The 15,958-nt window shown below is 34.3% G+C and overlaps 1 protein-coding gene across 3 annotated transcripts; it reads right to left on the bottom strand.

The window, feature by feature from the left end:
• Nucleotides 1-429: 429 nt before the first annotated feature.
• Nucleotides 430-14,201, bottom strand: LOC144838730 (uncharacterized). 3 transcript variants are annotated; one of them, XM_078694189.1, is made up of 13 exons: nucleotides 14,119-14,201; nucleotides 9,294-9,557; nucleotides 9,041-9,118; nucleotides 8,415-8,662; nucleotides 7,151-7,424; nucleotides 6,231-6,308; nucleotides 5,625-5,809; nucleotides 5,092-5,344; nucleotides 4,276-4,353; nucleotides 3,805-4,025; nucleotides 2,352-2,601; nucleotides 2,014-2,088; nucleotides 430-1,629 (listed from the first exon to the last, which is right to left on the bottom strand). In XM_078694189.1, the coding sequence occupies exons 2-13, from the start codon at nucleotides 9,523-9,525 to the stop codon at nucleotides 1,478-1,480; spliced, it is 2,124 nt and encodes a 707-aa protein (XP_078550315.1). In that variant the 5' UTR covers nucleotides 9,526-9,557; nucleotides 14,119-14,201; the 3' UTR covers nucleotides 430-1,477. The 3 variants fall into 3 exon arrangements, with proteins under 3 accessions (XP_078550315.1, XP_078550314.1, XP_078550316.1); XM_078694188.1 differs by lacking the exon at nucleotides 14,119-14,201 and adding an exon at nucleotides 11,619-11,670; XM_078694190.1 differs by lacking the exon at nucleotides 14,119-14,201 and adding an exon at nucleotides 9,713-9,730.
• Between the last annotated feature and the right edge of the window lie 1,757 nt (nucleotides 14,202-15,958).

Below are 15,958 nucleotides of genomic sequence, written 5' to 3'. Positions count from 1 at the left end.
ATGACTAATTTGCCGGTTTAGGGTTAAACCATTTTAGTACTAGGGATGCCCGTTTGGTTGGTCCTACGGATTTCCGCAACAAGACAACAACATTATGCGAGAATTAGTAACATGACAAACACAGATAACAAGACTTTAAAATGAATATTTTGTTTTATATTCAATCATTGCACAAGATGGAATGCTTAATCATTTTATCAACTTCAAATTTACATTAAATAATATTTAAATTAATTAATATATTCACATAGCGAATGTTTTGAAAGAACACCATTCTTATCTATATAAAAAAAACAAATTTGTAAAATTAAACAAAATCCTTTCTTAAAATTAACATTATTAGCACAAGTTTAATATATGTTTTTACAAATTTAAATGAAATTAGCCGTTTTATTTATAATAATAATAATCAAATTAACTAAAATTTAACATAATTACTGAATGTATGAAGTAAGCTGAATGGTAAAATAATCGATGGAACATTATATACTAGAACGTATCCTTAATATATTGTTTGAAGGTTTGCATGGCGAAATCAAATGTTGATATAAAGTTCTGACGAACTGTTGAGTTTCTCGACGTTTCAATCAATATGCTTTGATCGTCCTCAGGAGTGAAAATTTATTCTCACTCCTGAGATCTTTTCAGAACTAATATATACGTAGTGTACCACAAATTTTATATCAACAACGTATCCTTAATTACACCGAGCATGTTTATACGTATTTAATCTTAATTTTTGAAAGAAATGCTGTATTAATAAATACCATTACTGTATTATAAATAATGTTTTGGAGTAAATCAATGAGTCTACTGTAAATTAAGTGATCAATTCGACCTACCACAAGCGCCGACTCTTAGAGAAACCAATTGAGTCAGCGCTTGTGATTGGTCAATCGCTTACACTGGCGCAGACGAGAAAATGAGTACAACTACCATGGAAGAAATGGTATTAACATTTTGTAACGGTAGACCTAATTGTATGTTTTCCAACAAGAAGATAGCATGCACCTGATTTAGATTTATTGAGGTAGGTTAATTTGGAATATAATTATGTTCAATTCAAAACACTGTAAATGCATTCTTATATTTATAGAGAATAGGAAGAGATCGTTACAAAAGATTCATATTACATATCACAATTACAATGAAGATTGAATTAAAAGTACTGTGATTATGCCTGTGTTTTCCTGATTGTTTGACCTAATACAATTCGAAATATTAAAACTGTTATTTTATTAGTAAAACATTGATAATCATTTTAAAATATTGTATTTCTTACATTTAACAAAACCATAACTTTTTTCATATTTAAATTAAATTATACTATATATAGTTACATAGCATCAATGTTTCTTCTTTTCCTAATAGGGACTATATTGCATGCACAGGCATGAAACAATGTTTTTATATGCTCACACGCACCAATAAAGTTGTGATAGATATCTCTCCGCGTCCCTAAAAACCGAATATTATTTTACTTCCCTTTAAAAACATTTTCATTGAACTTTGACATCATATTACCCGGGGGTCTGTAATTGCCCACTATTATTACCTTGCCTTCTTTAGTAATAGCTTTTCCGATTCCGAACTCTTTTGATCCCTTCCACACAACTTGCGTGAAATGTCCTGTAAGGAAATACATAATTAAAAGCATTAAAAATTGACGTCAGCTCTTATAACCTATTAAAATATGTGACGTTACGTTCATTGTTGTGAATGAACGATTTTAAATGTTTAATAAGTGTATAGCATTTCGAACACTGCAGTTTAAAAAAAACCATTTAGTTTCCGTTTTAGCTTTGCTTTAATTTGAAAAGTTTGGAAACTTTGTTTAACGTAGGTGGCGCCATTTTATTTGCACAAGATCACAGCATAATAACACAATTCATAGGGTCTGTTATATTGTAAGAGTATGAGTGATTTTGGGATTCAGTTTTCCGGGTGGACGGTATTTTTGGGAGACTCCATTGTAAAATCAATAGTCAAATTATCACAGTATGTGTTACCTACCTGTACCCGGCTGAAACTGTTGACTAAAGTCGTGCTTACTGACTTCACTATACCACATGTCAGTAGCTTCTTTGCCTGTATCAATTAATTAATTATAAAACATGATTAAAGATGAATATTGACGTAAAGGTAATTGTAAATTTTGTGATCAAATGGCAGTGAAAAGTTAGTGTTTGTCACTTTAGTCAAATGTAGGCCTACAGTGACTAATTCGCTCTAATATCAAATTGGAAAATTGTTTAATGTGATCTGTAGGCCTAGGCCTGATGTACTTAACTGAGTAAAAACATTAGCAGTACTACTTCTCTTTCAACAAACTAAATTTTGGGCCAACAAACCTGAAAAACTAGTGCTGGCGGATGAATAATGCATTGCGATGTTTTCTCCAGTATCCGAGCTGTCGCGATGCTCAAATAGTCCGTTCGTAGCCAAATGCTCGGCCCACTCTTGTGCCATCTTCGTTAGTTCGGACGATTCTTTCAGAGCCGGTGCCTTGTGGGTGGATCGATATGCATTGTGGGAATTCAATGCATCTTTTCTGAAGGTTTTCAAGTCGTTAGGTACCGTTTTGAAGTCTTTAGCTTGCATCTGTAGATAAATAATTGCAGAAATGTGTTATTGCTTATCAACAAGATTGTGACAAAATTGAAAATCGCTTACACATTAAGGCACACATTATTGTGTTTCACGGTAAAGTATAGGATTTGTTGGCCTGTCCCCTGAATAGGGGTGTCTCAAAGTAGGGGATCAATTCGGACCATCACAAATGTGTCCAGTTTATGGGAAGAACAAAACACTATAACGAAAATTACAAATCACACTTAATAGGAAAATACAACGCAAATTATAATATCATTCATTATATAAGGAATGAAATGAATGTGAGATAGGCCCAATAATCATCAAAGCGCATCGTACTGTTATATTTATAACATGACATTAACGCCTAGCCACAATAAATGTTAATTAACCATAACGAAGATAAACCGGACAATGTACAATGACCGAAGACGAGCAGACTACAAAATATAGACATTCTATGACGATTTCCCGCGTATTTTTTCTTACAGTACATTGAAGTGATACGAAAACGTAATCTCTATTTAGATACTTACGTTCGGTGAAAATGGACATAGATTAATACTTAACCGAATGATGATGCACAGTTTTGTTTACAACGACCAGTCGTCTGCTTTAACGCTATCTTATGCGTACTAATGGCTCTGCGCATGTGCAACAGTAAGGCGATTTGATAGCAAGGCCTTAATATTGATTTTAGCATTAATTGTATTCTGCTGTCCCAGTTATATTTGAATGTACATGATAATTACATTAGATTTAACGTGGGGAAGTTGTGCATTAGCGCATGCGCGTAACATGCTCAATGTGGATCTGAGGTTGACGTATTGTTTCACATCCCTCGAGAAATCATTGTTACCTTTTGAAAAATTGTATTCAAAAACGTACGCAAGGTAAATAAATAGAGCATTATGCCGGCCAATTGGTAAAATTGAAGTTCTAGGCTTATATAATTGCTAACTTTCGATAATGGGACATACGTATTGTCAGAAATAGGAAAATGTACTTATTGAAAATAAAGCCTAACACACCCATTATATTGCCGATTGTACTGTATCTAAAATTGTCCAGTATCATAGGAAAAACCACGATACGACCTCACATGTGCTTCACATGTATCGCCTACAGACTATAACCTAACCGATGATCTAACCTTACAATACATGATACAGGCATCACATGTGATACACATGAGATGCTGTATTTACGTACCTTGCAATCATCCACAGGTTTCACTATTTTAAGTTCTTTAACACCTTCTGGTTTTGGCGGTACGTATCCATCATTTCGTTTGAAAACGTTGTCTGGAAACTGACCGATGTAGTTGCCTGCTGGTTCGTATGACGCAACCACCACAACGCGCTTGTCTTTGGTGATTGCCTTACCGATACCAAACTGCGTCGAGTTTTTCCAAACCATTTGTGAGAAATGGCCTAATAAGTAAAATGTATAAATTTGTAAGTGTCTTGTTGTGGGTTTGGTTATTTTTGTTCATCGAAGTTGTTGGTCAGTCTGTCTGCATAAAATGGACAGTCCACTAATCTGTTGTCAAGTAGTGTATTTTGTAGATCCGTTTGTTGGGTGATTCTTTTGTGTGCTTGATTTCAGGACGTTATAAAATGTTTTTGTAGGCCTACTGATTTTAAATTACTGTTTCGTGTATGAAGCTAAAGCCAAACGTACCTGTTCCTTGTGAGAAAGCGGGCTTTTTAAAGTCGTAATTTCTAAGTTCACTATACCAATGGTCAGACGCCTCTTTACCTGAGGAATATAATGAACCATATAGTTTTGTTAATGGTATATGCACACAGTCTATCTAACATTAGTGCATTATATCCATGATTGAAACAGGCTGGTCTGTTATTACTATTAATGTTATTAATAATAAAATTTCTCTCTTGTGTTTGTTGAACTTTATCATAATACCATATTGTGATGACGGTATAGTTACTTTTCTTTATGCATAATTCATTTATAATGATTTTGTAATGTATGCAGAAGTATAGACGTGTTTTCATCGTCCATTGCTGGTACCAGTGAATCTGTGAATGCTATGCATTTGTAACAGGCCATCGTTGTAAATAAAGTACGAATACATTTAATTTGATGTCGTTACTTCGTACCTTTGCACTTAAGCTTGGTTCCCACTAGGACGCAACGCAAGAACGTAAATGCAACGCAACAAATGCAACGAAAAGCGATGGATTATTCGAACAGTCGCTTTTGATTGGTCAACTCGCTTTCGTTGCGTTTACGTCCTTGCGTTGCATCCTAGTGGGAAACAAGCTTTACCTGAGAATAATAGTACATAGTATAGGCCTACACAGCTGTTTTTTAGTTGCGTGCAAACGCGAATCTACAGCTCTACAGCTTGGTTGGTCGGTCGGTAAACACTAATGTGAATGTGAGCACACGATTGCATGTATATGGCCTTGTTTACAAATCCTATGTTCATGAAATAAAATAGTAAAATAATGTAATAGTTTTAAAATAATATACCAGAGTATTCTGTAGATTCCGATGAGTAATGCATTGCGATATTTTCGCCATACTTTCGTTGGTCACTATGTTCAAACTTTCCAGTCTTGGCTAAATGCTCAGCCCACTTCTGTGAGTGCTTGTTCAACTCGTCACTGGCTGTCAGCCTAGGAACACCGTGTTTTACCCGGTACTCATTGTGAGTTTCCAGGGCGTCTTGCTGGAACTCCTTGATGTCGGATTTCGACAACGAATCACCCTTTCGAAACAATCCCTTTAAAATATGATAAACGGATAGTTACAATCACAATGTTATATGTATTGATCGGATATATACCAAATACTTAGAACGAACGAAACGAAAAATACATCGATTTCCAGGCAGTATAAATGGAAGGAAAATAAAGTATAGGTCACGAAACGTCGCTGTTGTTTGCTAAACAAGTGAGTCCAGTGGATTAGATTGTATCTTTCTAAAATTAATACTACCTGGATGAATGAGAATATTCATATCTGTATAATCAACAAGAAAAATATTTACTAATAAAGTATACCTTCTTTTCTTTATCATCGTCTTTACTTGGCTTGTGTCCCTCTGGAAAGACGTTTTTGTCGAAGTCCCCACTCATGTTGCCTGGTGGTTTGTAGTTCGCTACGAAGATAACTTTACCGTCTTTAGTGATGGCTTTGCCAACGCCGAGTTCTTTAGAACCTTTCCAAACAACTTGAGTAAAGTGACCTAAAATAAACATGTAATTTAAATTTAAATAACAGGAATGTAAATTGATTGTACATAAAAACGTAATTATTTATTATCAAAGTTGCCCGAGGTAAAAAACGTTTTCGGTATTGACATCGTAAAAGTTGACACAAGGTCAATGTAACTCAAGCCGTTTTGTGAAACTACTGTTCATCTCTGAGCAATTTAAAATAGAATACGTTTTTATTGGGAACAGTCTTTATTTGTTAGGAAAAAATAATAATATATTCTCCAAAAGGGTCGTATAGTCGTAATATTGCTAAAATTGATACACATGAAACTATACAAGTAAACAATTATGCGATAGTGAACAGAGAGAGAGTAAATTGTTTCGCTCTCGCCAATCTTGCAATTTTACAATTGTTGTTTGTGTTATTATTATTGATGAATAATAAAGTACCTATTCCGGACTTGAACCTTGGATCACAGAAATCGTATTTGCTAACTTCACTGTACCATTGGTTTGTAGCTTCTGTGCCTGATGAATGGACAAAAATACAAATTATCAATAGGCCTATTGATAAATAAAAAGAAAAACAACCGTTTCGTGAGGAACTTATTGCTATTCGTACCGCAACATTCATTTATAGTTGGTCAGTTTAGCCAGGAAAGAGTGAAATTACACTCTTAATTTCACTGGTTAGCATACAATATAAAGACGAATCTTCTTTACTTATGCACAATATGGCGTAATAATAATGATTATTTAGTATATTCCAGAATATCAATGACACGGATATTTAATTATGGATCATGTAATTGCTCTATCAAGGGCATATTCTTTATACAATTTAACTACATACTTGTTAATTATTATTAACAATTAATCTGTAATTGATTAGTACAGTATTTCTAATAGGCCCATCGCTCTTAAAAAACCTGAACATTTCGATAGGTGCTGTCCTAAAGCAGTGGGGCTTTGTTATACCATCGACAAACGTACTGGTTGGTTATACATGCTACGAGAAACAATACTGTCCATTGAATGCTTTCAAGTGGAAATTGAATTTAAGATCAATACATACTATTTAGAATCACCAAAGCGTATACTAAATCGTTTGGACAGAGAAAAGCGAAAGGTTTAACACATGGTTTAGTGCAAATCGTTTTTCAAACGACGTCTGCTGTAAGCATATAGGCCTACCAAAGTGCAGAAACAGAGATATATTCCTGAGTATAGGTAGGCCTACTCGAACACATTTAGTTAAATTTGAGTGAATTTTGGATAGGCCTACCCTCTGAATGTAGACTTATTGACAGCAGGAAAAACTCCAACTCCTTTAAACAAAAAAGTAGGCCAACATACAAGAAAGGCTTTACCTGAATATTCGGTAGTAGCAGACGAATAGTGCATCCCTACATTCTCTCCGTACTCGTGATTGTTACTGTGTTCCAGATGTCCGGTTTTCGCCAACTTCTCAGCGTGCCTTTGTGCATCTTTACACACTTCGTCGGAAAGCTTCAGCAGTGGAACACCATGCTTCTCGCGGTGTTTGTTATGGGCCGCTAGCATCTCTTTCTGAAACTTCTTAACATCTGATTTAGAGATGTCTGTCGAGTTTGCATCCTTCTCCTTCTTCTTGAACAGCCCCAACTGAGAAGTAATAGCATAGTTATAATAACTCATATTGACTTGATTATTAAGTGCCTGTAGTAGTATCGCTATTGCACTACATTTTAACAAGTCATTGTAATAGGTTTACAGCTAGGCCTTTCAGAGCCACGTCAACCGAAACAATGTAGCTTTTCAATTAACTTGACTATTTCTCAGTAGGCCGATTAAACTAGTAACTCTGAGGTGGCAATAGCTCGTAACTACTCTATTTCAGATAGTGATGATGCAAGCCTCCAAAATAATCCCCTTGGTTGTTTTATATGCTACTAAATAACTTCAGTTCAATGCATTTATTGTATTTCGATTAGAGTAGTTGCCTCACACACACATCGACATTTGAACTTCCGTTTTGTAGCCTTAACCTTGATAATTACGTCGTGTTTTGAGGAAATGAAATCATACCAATTGTTAGGCCTAGCGGTAAAATCACTTTACAATTACGGTATTGTGAATAAGTTTTCTTTGTAATATACAGCACATGTTTTGAAAAGTGCGCTCTTAGAACTACTACTTATCCCCGTGGGACCGCTTCTCATTAATATTTATGTGGTCTAGATGAACATCATATAGACTCACTTTATCATTATTTTAATACCAGTTGACAAATGGTTATAAAGTTTTCTAGTGTAGAACTTAACTGTGGCAAACTCAGAGTTTGTAATCAAAAGTTTGGTAAAGTGTTTTAGTGTAGAACTTCTCCAAACTGTTGAAAACTCGGACTTTGCAAAAAAAAAGTTTGGTAAACTTCTCCAAACAGTGGCAAAAAAAAAGTAGAGTAAGTGTAGAAGTTTTGTAAGGTTAGTTTGTAGAACTTCTCCAAATCAGAGTTTGTAAACAAAAGTTTGGTAGGCCTTAATTTTTCTAGTGTAGAACTTTTCCAAACAAGGTCAAACTCGGAGTTAAGACAAAAGTTTGGTAGAGATTTCTAGTGTAGATTTCAGTTGCAAAACTTAAAATTTAATGTTTTACCCTTTTCTTTGATTTCTGTTCATCATCCTCATCACTGCTACTGCTGGAGGAACTTCTTCGTGTACAGCTGTGCTTTGTCAAATCAACACTGCGACCTTTTTTAAGAGGCGGAACATTCTCTTTGAATTTACTTAGCATATTTCCCGCTGGTCTGTAGTTCGCTACTGCTAAAACTTTACCACTTTTTGTAATCGCTTTACCGACGCCCAACTCTTTAGTGTCTGCCCATATAACTTGAGTAAAATGGCCTATAAAAGAGATATGATTTAGATAGTATATTATTTAACAAGAACAGAACAAATTCTAATCCGCCCAGTGATCTAATGGTTAAGAGATCTGCATTTTAAGCAGAAGGGTCCGAGTTCGAATCTTGGGCAGATTTTTCCCATTCTCACATCTCATTTTTATCATTTCCAAATTAGATCGTATTATCCTATTATGTTTATTATAATTATTATTATTTTAAGTATATATTTATTATCTGATCTTACCAGATTGACGGCTGTCACTAGGTCTACTTACTGTAGCCATATCTTACAATAGAAATATAATACAGTAATGTATTGCTATGCTTATGCTATTGTTATAGTTATTAAGATCTCGCCCTCTGTAATCTACTAACATACCTGTACCGGGTGTAAATCCACAACGATCAAAGTTATATTTTTCGATTTCACTGTACCATTGTTGCGTTGCTTCTCCACCTATAACACAAGAGAATAAGCGTTAAATACGTTCACACTGACCATTGACCTATGTTCACACTGTCCGTTGAGCTATGTTCACACACTCCGTTGAGCTACGTTCATACTGAAGTTGAGCTACGTTCATACGTTAATTTCGTTTAGGCCTAATATATCATAACTCTATCTACTGTACCTGAATAGTTTGTACTCGCAGAGGAAAAATGCATAGCAAGATTTTCTCCTAGGCCATCCCTTTTGCTATGCCTAAAGCTGTCTGTCTTTGCCAGTTGATCGGCGTAGGCCTGGGCGATCTTGTTCAAGTCGTCTGCCAGTTTCAGCTTAGGAGTTCCATGTGCTGCACGATAATCATTGTGAGCCTCTAGCGACTCTTTCTGGAACTTTTTCAAATCATCTTTCTTCGACATCGTTATTTTCTTTCTTTATCAAACTTTAAAATCTAAAAATAAAATAAGAAATCAAAATAAGTCTGCAATACCCTTTTTTAATTTCAATTAACAAGCCATGCTGATTTTAACTTAAAATATTATTATTATAATATCACCGTCGTATCGTCAACAACGAAAGTCTAAATAATGTACTTTGAACACTAACTAGTTAATGGTAGCCGTAGTTTTAAGCTATAAAAGCGGGAAGCTACGGGAAGTTTGATAATGAGTTGTGTGGTGGAATTCCGAGCCTACCTTAGAAAAAATGACTTGTTTATTGTATGATTGTACCACCAAATAATACAAGCATTTCCCCCCGTTTACTGTAATTTCCTGTAACATTAATCATCTACAAATAAAACTGTATCAATATTTGTTCAGCAATTGAGATGTCATATTGGTTTTACAACGGATTTACCAACGCCTACGTGTGATCTGTATCTAATAGTGTACATAGGTAGAACACAGTTTAGGTATTTGAGTTCCGCAATTAGCAAATACAGATAATGTTATATCTCATCTTCAAAAACGCTTGATGCAAAGCTTTTATCAAACTTATTGATACTAACGTGTAAGTGGAATGTTATGCGAGTACTACATGTATTTGAAGTGGATTGAAATGTTTTAAACGTTTGTTTTCTTATATTATTTGCGTCTTTTAAGTCGATTATGTGTTTATTCGTTTGTTTCTATCCGTACACAAGATATTTCAAACATGTATGTTTAGATTCTTCGCGCCATTTTCAATGCTCTCAAACAATCCATTAGTTTGGTTTGAACCTAAATCGTTAGGCACTTCTCAATATAGGAACAAGGTGGTTATTCTTCGTGTTAATATTCCATTTCATTCTCCTTCATCCATGTCAAGAAGATCTGGAAGCGTATCGTAACGTGAATCCCCCACAGCCCCTCCCCCAACCTCAAATATGAACCGTTTTAGTTTGATCTGTCGCTTAAGTTGTGATTGGTTCAATTACTTGCATTGCGTGTACGTCAATGCGTTGCGTGTACGTCATTGCGTTGCGTGTACGTCATTGCGTTGCGTGTACGTCATTGCGTTGCGTGTACGTCCTTGCGTTGCGTGTACGTCCTTGCGTTGCGTGTACGTCATTGCGTTGCGTGTACGTCCTTGCGTTGCGTACTTGGAACAAAATTGTGATTCAGTTAGTCACAATCCACAATCAGACTTGTTTGTTATTCGGTTAAATTTAATTAAATTAAACTTATTACTACAGTGATGTTTATGATCTTGTTTTGAATTAATTTATTTTTTTAAGTAGTTTTGAACAAAAGATAGTGTTGTTTACAATGACCTCATTGGTTACCTTATGAGGTTTAAGTAATTGTCCGTAGAAGTATAGTTACTTTCTATTTCCTTTTCAATGAATGCCAACAATTGACTGCTATTTCAATATTTGTTGATGGTTCTAACCGCCGTAACAAGATGTACACTATTTTTAAAAACAGTCAAACAATAATATGCCTACAATTGTTATTTACACAACCTTCTACGAAAACACGATTTGAAGACAATTTTTAATCTGTACTACCGGTACTCGTTATAAATTCAGAAAGACAAAACATTATAAGATAATATAAAATTAATTAATACATAGGTAATTAAAGATTAGTACTTTTTTACTTTATTTTTCCATTGAGATCCAGCCACTGATGCCCACGGAATTGTGTTTTGTCTAAATAATTTGACTTTGGATTGATATTATATATATATACTATGTATTACTAGTATACTGAAATATTTCATTGTTAACCAAACCTAAATAAAATAGATTGAATTAATAATACATCATATGCCCTTCTCTTACTCTTCTTGGCAAAACAATATAATATACTTTACCTTTTGTGTAAAGAACCACCACCACCACCACCACACTGTGGTCCAGGCCGTCAATGCAGCTTTTTGCCAACGCCGCGTCAACACCATACAATTATGGTTTGAGATGGCAAAATGAACGCAATTGCATAACAAATCCATATAAAATGGATTGAATTACTATAATATGCTTTCTCTTACTCTTCCTTGGCAAATCAATTAAATAATTATACTTTACCGTGTGTGTAGAGAATCACTTCTCGTAGATAAACCGCGATAGAAGCTTTTTGCCAACGCCGTGTGCATAACAAATAATGACACCATACGAATTAAGACAAAGATATTGTATGCTTTGAGATGGCAAAATGAACGCAATGTAAAGCGAGATACGTTGTTGTTTTACTAAACTGTTCTCCAAGGAACCCGCATAATGTATTGCTTTATGAGCAAAACAATTTGCATTGAAATGATGTTTGAATATATAAAATGGTAAAACGATGTTTTTGTTCGTTCTGCTTCATCAGTTCTAGTTGGTAATAAAGCGCGTCACACTTGAATGGTCCGCGTATAGTTTTATTTGTACTGTACTATTAATATTATAATTATGACGTATTTTGTTTTGTGCAATCAGATTGTGACTGTACATTGTGTAGACCACCTGTTAGCTAGGTTTTTATTTTTAACATTTTAACACCGTACAAAATGACATTATTATATTATGATTATAAAATAAATTTTAGTCCAGACAAATACTATTGTATATTGTCAGGGAATCGAAGGCAATTTCACTCTTCCCTGGTATTGTATATTATTTTGAGTTAGATTTGAGCATTTGCGATTTCTTTAGAGGCGGATAAGCGGCAATCACCCAACACTCCCAAGCCCCTAAATGTTGAAATCTAAAATGTAACAGATAAGATATCAGGTTGAGTTTAGCAACTTAAATTTACCATTTTTAGGCCCATTAAACGCGTATCACATGCGGAATTTGGAATTGATTAGGCCTACTGATATATAGAACAAACTTTCGATATAGCCTGTTAATCACCTCTAACTCTTGAACTCATGACTTTTGAGAGGTGTTACCTTATTATGTATTAATAACCGCCGGCCTCCCTGGAATAATCACAACAATTATTCATATTGCGTAATGATTAAACATTTCATTGTATTAAAATATATTACTGGTAGGATTCCCAGCCACTTTATGTTATAATATGTATATTATCGTTCATCGCAATACTTGAGAATGATAAACAAAATTACGTAATCACGGAATGACAGCCAGGATTTTTTGGAAGAGAGGCGAACGGAGAAAATAAGGTCGGCTTCTCGAGTGTTGCACGAAAGTTACTCTCGAGTAACGAGTATAGGTCCTGCTCACAAGTTTTAAAAATATAAAAAATAAAATCAAAATTTACTTTATTATAATCTGATAAAATCTAACTAATTAACATGATTGAATAATTAGACATACATAACACATTGGTTATAGATTTGATAGAATCTTTGTTATTCGATATTTTAATTATTGCCAATGGGATAATGATAAATATGGCAAGGAGTGAAATTTGATAATCAAAATAATGGAATTAACATAATGAACAGATGGAATTGCTTCCTAGCGCACCTAAAATAAAATAGTATATATTACAGTATATATTATAGTATAATGTTATTATCTAGAGACGCAAGTGGTAAACGTGGAGGAAAAATGAAATGTAATATTTTGAATTTATACGATAACAACGATTTCATTGATTTGATTTAATGATTATGACATGATGGAAGACACGAGTGTGTTGTATTCATGATGACGAGGATAATTATATAGATTATACTAGAAAAATATTGATAAATATTTACATATTTTGAAGGAAATTCATAAATTCGAACAAACCGTTGTTTGCTATCACACGCCGACTTTATTGATTTTAAACAGCCTACTTATAATAATATAGTTTGCCGTAAGATATTCCGCCAAGGTATGCACTCCTATATAGCTATATATGTTTAATTTAACGGTCACGATGCTGCGTTTTTTCATAGGATGTTATTCCCCGTGGAATTGAAGAAATTCATCTCCTTTACTTGGAAGTAAGATTATTGAATATTACCATGGAGATATATATGATCTAAAACGCTGAGATGCTTTACGTTGTAAAACAAAGTACTGTATAAGCTAATAGGTACATGCATTGTGTAACTATATTTCTCACCTCTATAGCATGAAGTCATACATTATCATATTTACAGAAAAGAGACTTATAAATTAGACAAAATGTTACCGTTTAAATAGCATCAGATTACCGTTTAAATAGCCTTATATCGTCTTGAGTACTAACATGCTTTTGATAGTAGTCATATAGTTCATTGATAATAACGTAGTACTGCATATGTACTGTATATATGTAGTAGGCCTTACTGTATGTATCTTTGTGTGTATACCTTTTATGTCTACCAATCTTCCTCGCCTAAACACACCCGTCCACCCAACTCCTCCTCAATGTGAACATTGTTGAATTGATTGGAAGATGATAAACATTATATGGCCTCCTTTATAAAATTACATTACGTACAAGGGTCCTCCTATGATACTTGGCGCCCATAAACTTTGCACTTCCCCACTACATGTATAGCCTAGACCTATCTTAATTAATTTTAAATATATCGATTCATGAAATAATAAGATTGTAAAATGCATAATCCTCATTATGCGAAAAACCTTAATCACTTACCGGTTCATGTACATTCCTTGTGAATATTTCTCGTCAACCATTAATTACTAATAATTAAACTAATTGTTAATTAATCATGTGATGTTTTTCCTATACTGTACTGTACACGTTTATGGTTTAATATCGCTTTCGATATTGATTTTATTGCATAATCTCAACAATTATGCTCGGAGTTACCCAGGGTAGCGTATGACATAGAGGGAGCTGCTCATGATTTGGTAATAACATCAAATTTGTTTCACATGTATCTCCTAGTATCGTATACCATAACCTAACCCTTAGTCTAACCTTATATGATACAGGCACCACTTGTGATGCAAATGAGATATTGTATTACCAAATATTCCTATTACATTAGCCGAATAGTGTATACTATGTGGATAGAGCACAGAGTATCGGGTAGATCATTTAGAGATAACATTCATACACGTCACATCACGCAGACAAACGACATACAGTAATAAGTTTTTTTCATTGCATACACCTACTACTAATGCATATCATTTTACTAAGTAATTCATTTTAAATTAATGTTCACACTTGTCTGTAAATGTGCTAGAATAATTTAAATTAATCGAGAAAAAATATCAAAATCATTTCATTAAAAAAAAATTATACCTACTGTATTAAAAGATGTATCTTATCCTTGCATATAACTTTATATATCTTTTAAGAGTTCAGGACCAGTGCCACGCAACCCTCAGCTTGCAGCAAGAGCGTCACTATAAATGATGTTAGCCTAAGTAGATGTTAGTAGAAGACCAGTACGAATGCAAAAGTTACGGAAAATCACTTTCTCTCTGAAGTTTGGACTTTGGTCAAAAAAACCAGACAAACCCTTGTGTAATCAAGATAACATAGTTGTTTTAGTCGTCCGGCGTTGTTTATTTAAACTATACATAGCAACTCGATTTAATTAACAAAACACGCGATTCACACTCCGTTTATAGGGTCAGTATTCATATTAAAGTTGAGACTAGTTGATTGAGTTGATATTAAAGTTAGCTTGTCTTCGGATTTCATGAAAATAAAGTTTAAAGGTTTTTCCCGATTATACTCATAATAATTGGTTCACACTAGGACGCAACGCAAGGACGTAGACGCAACGTATCAACACAAAGTACCGTAAGAACATAACGTTGCGTGTCATAAAGCTTGGTTCCCACTAGCGACGCAACGCAAGGACGTAAGGCAACGTAAGTGATTTGACCAATCACAAGCGATGGATTATTCAAACAGTGGCTTGTCATTGGTCAACTCGCTTGCGTTGCGCGTACGTCCTTGCGTTGCGTCTCTAGTAGGAACCAAGCATTAACTTGCGTTGCGGCATGATTTTTTTTATAGTGTGAACCACCAATCTTGCTTTAGTTACGTTAATACACGTATACGGCGGCTTTACTCTCCACCACGACCCACGTACCGACCAAAGAGACATAGGCCTATCATCCTACGTGTGTAGGCTGATAATTAAAAAAAAATAATAATTTAGATGCAATGACTTATGGAATTATTAATTATTTAATATTACACGTCTACTTCGAAATGTTCATGTACAAAATCGAAATATTTTCACGTACCTTTTATCGGTTAACTTCTATATGACGTCACCGCAATATTTGCGCACCCACACATAACTGTGGTAAGATTATGAAATATGCAAATAAAATAAATATGTTCTTTGTATATATAACATGATAACGCTACAAAATACTATTTGTTAATCCAACATTCAGATAACACATAACACTCACTTACATGGTACTTATTCTGTAAGGGCCTACTTTACTTGATTAAATACCAAAATGTGTTGTAATACCAATGTTGCATGGAAGTGATTTTC

This window comes from Antedon bifida, chromosome 3, assembly GCF_963402885.1.
Source record: "Antedon bifida chromosome 3, ecAntBifi1.1, whole genome shotgun sequence".
Taxonomy (NCBI): Eukaryota; Metazoa; Echinodermata; class Crinoidea; order Comatulida; family Antedonidae; genus Antedon; species Antedon bifida.
Note: the sequence above shows the minus strand (reverse complement) of the source record. Positions and strands in the feature narration are given on the sequence as shown.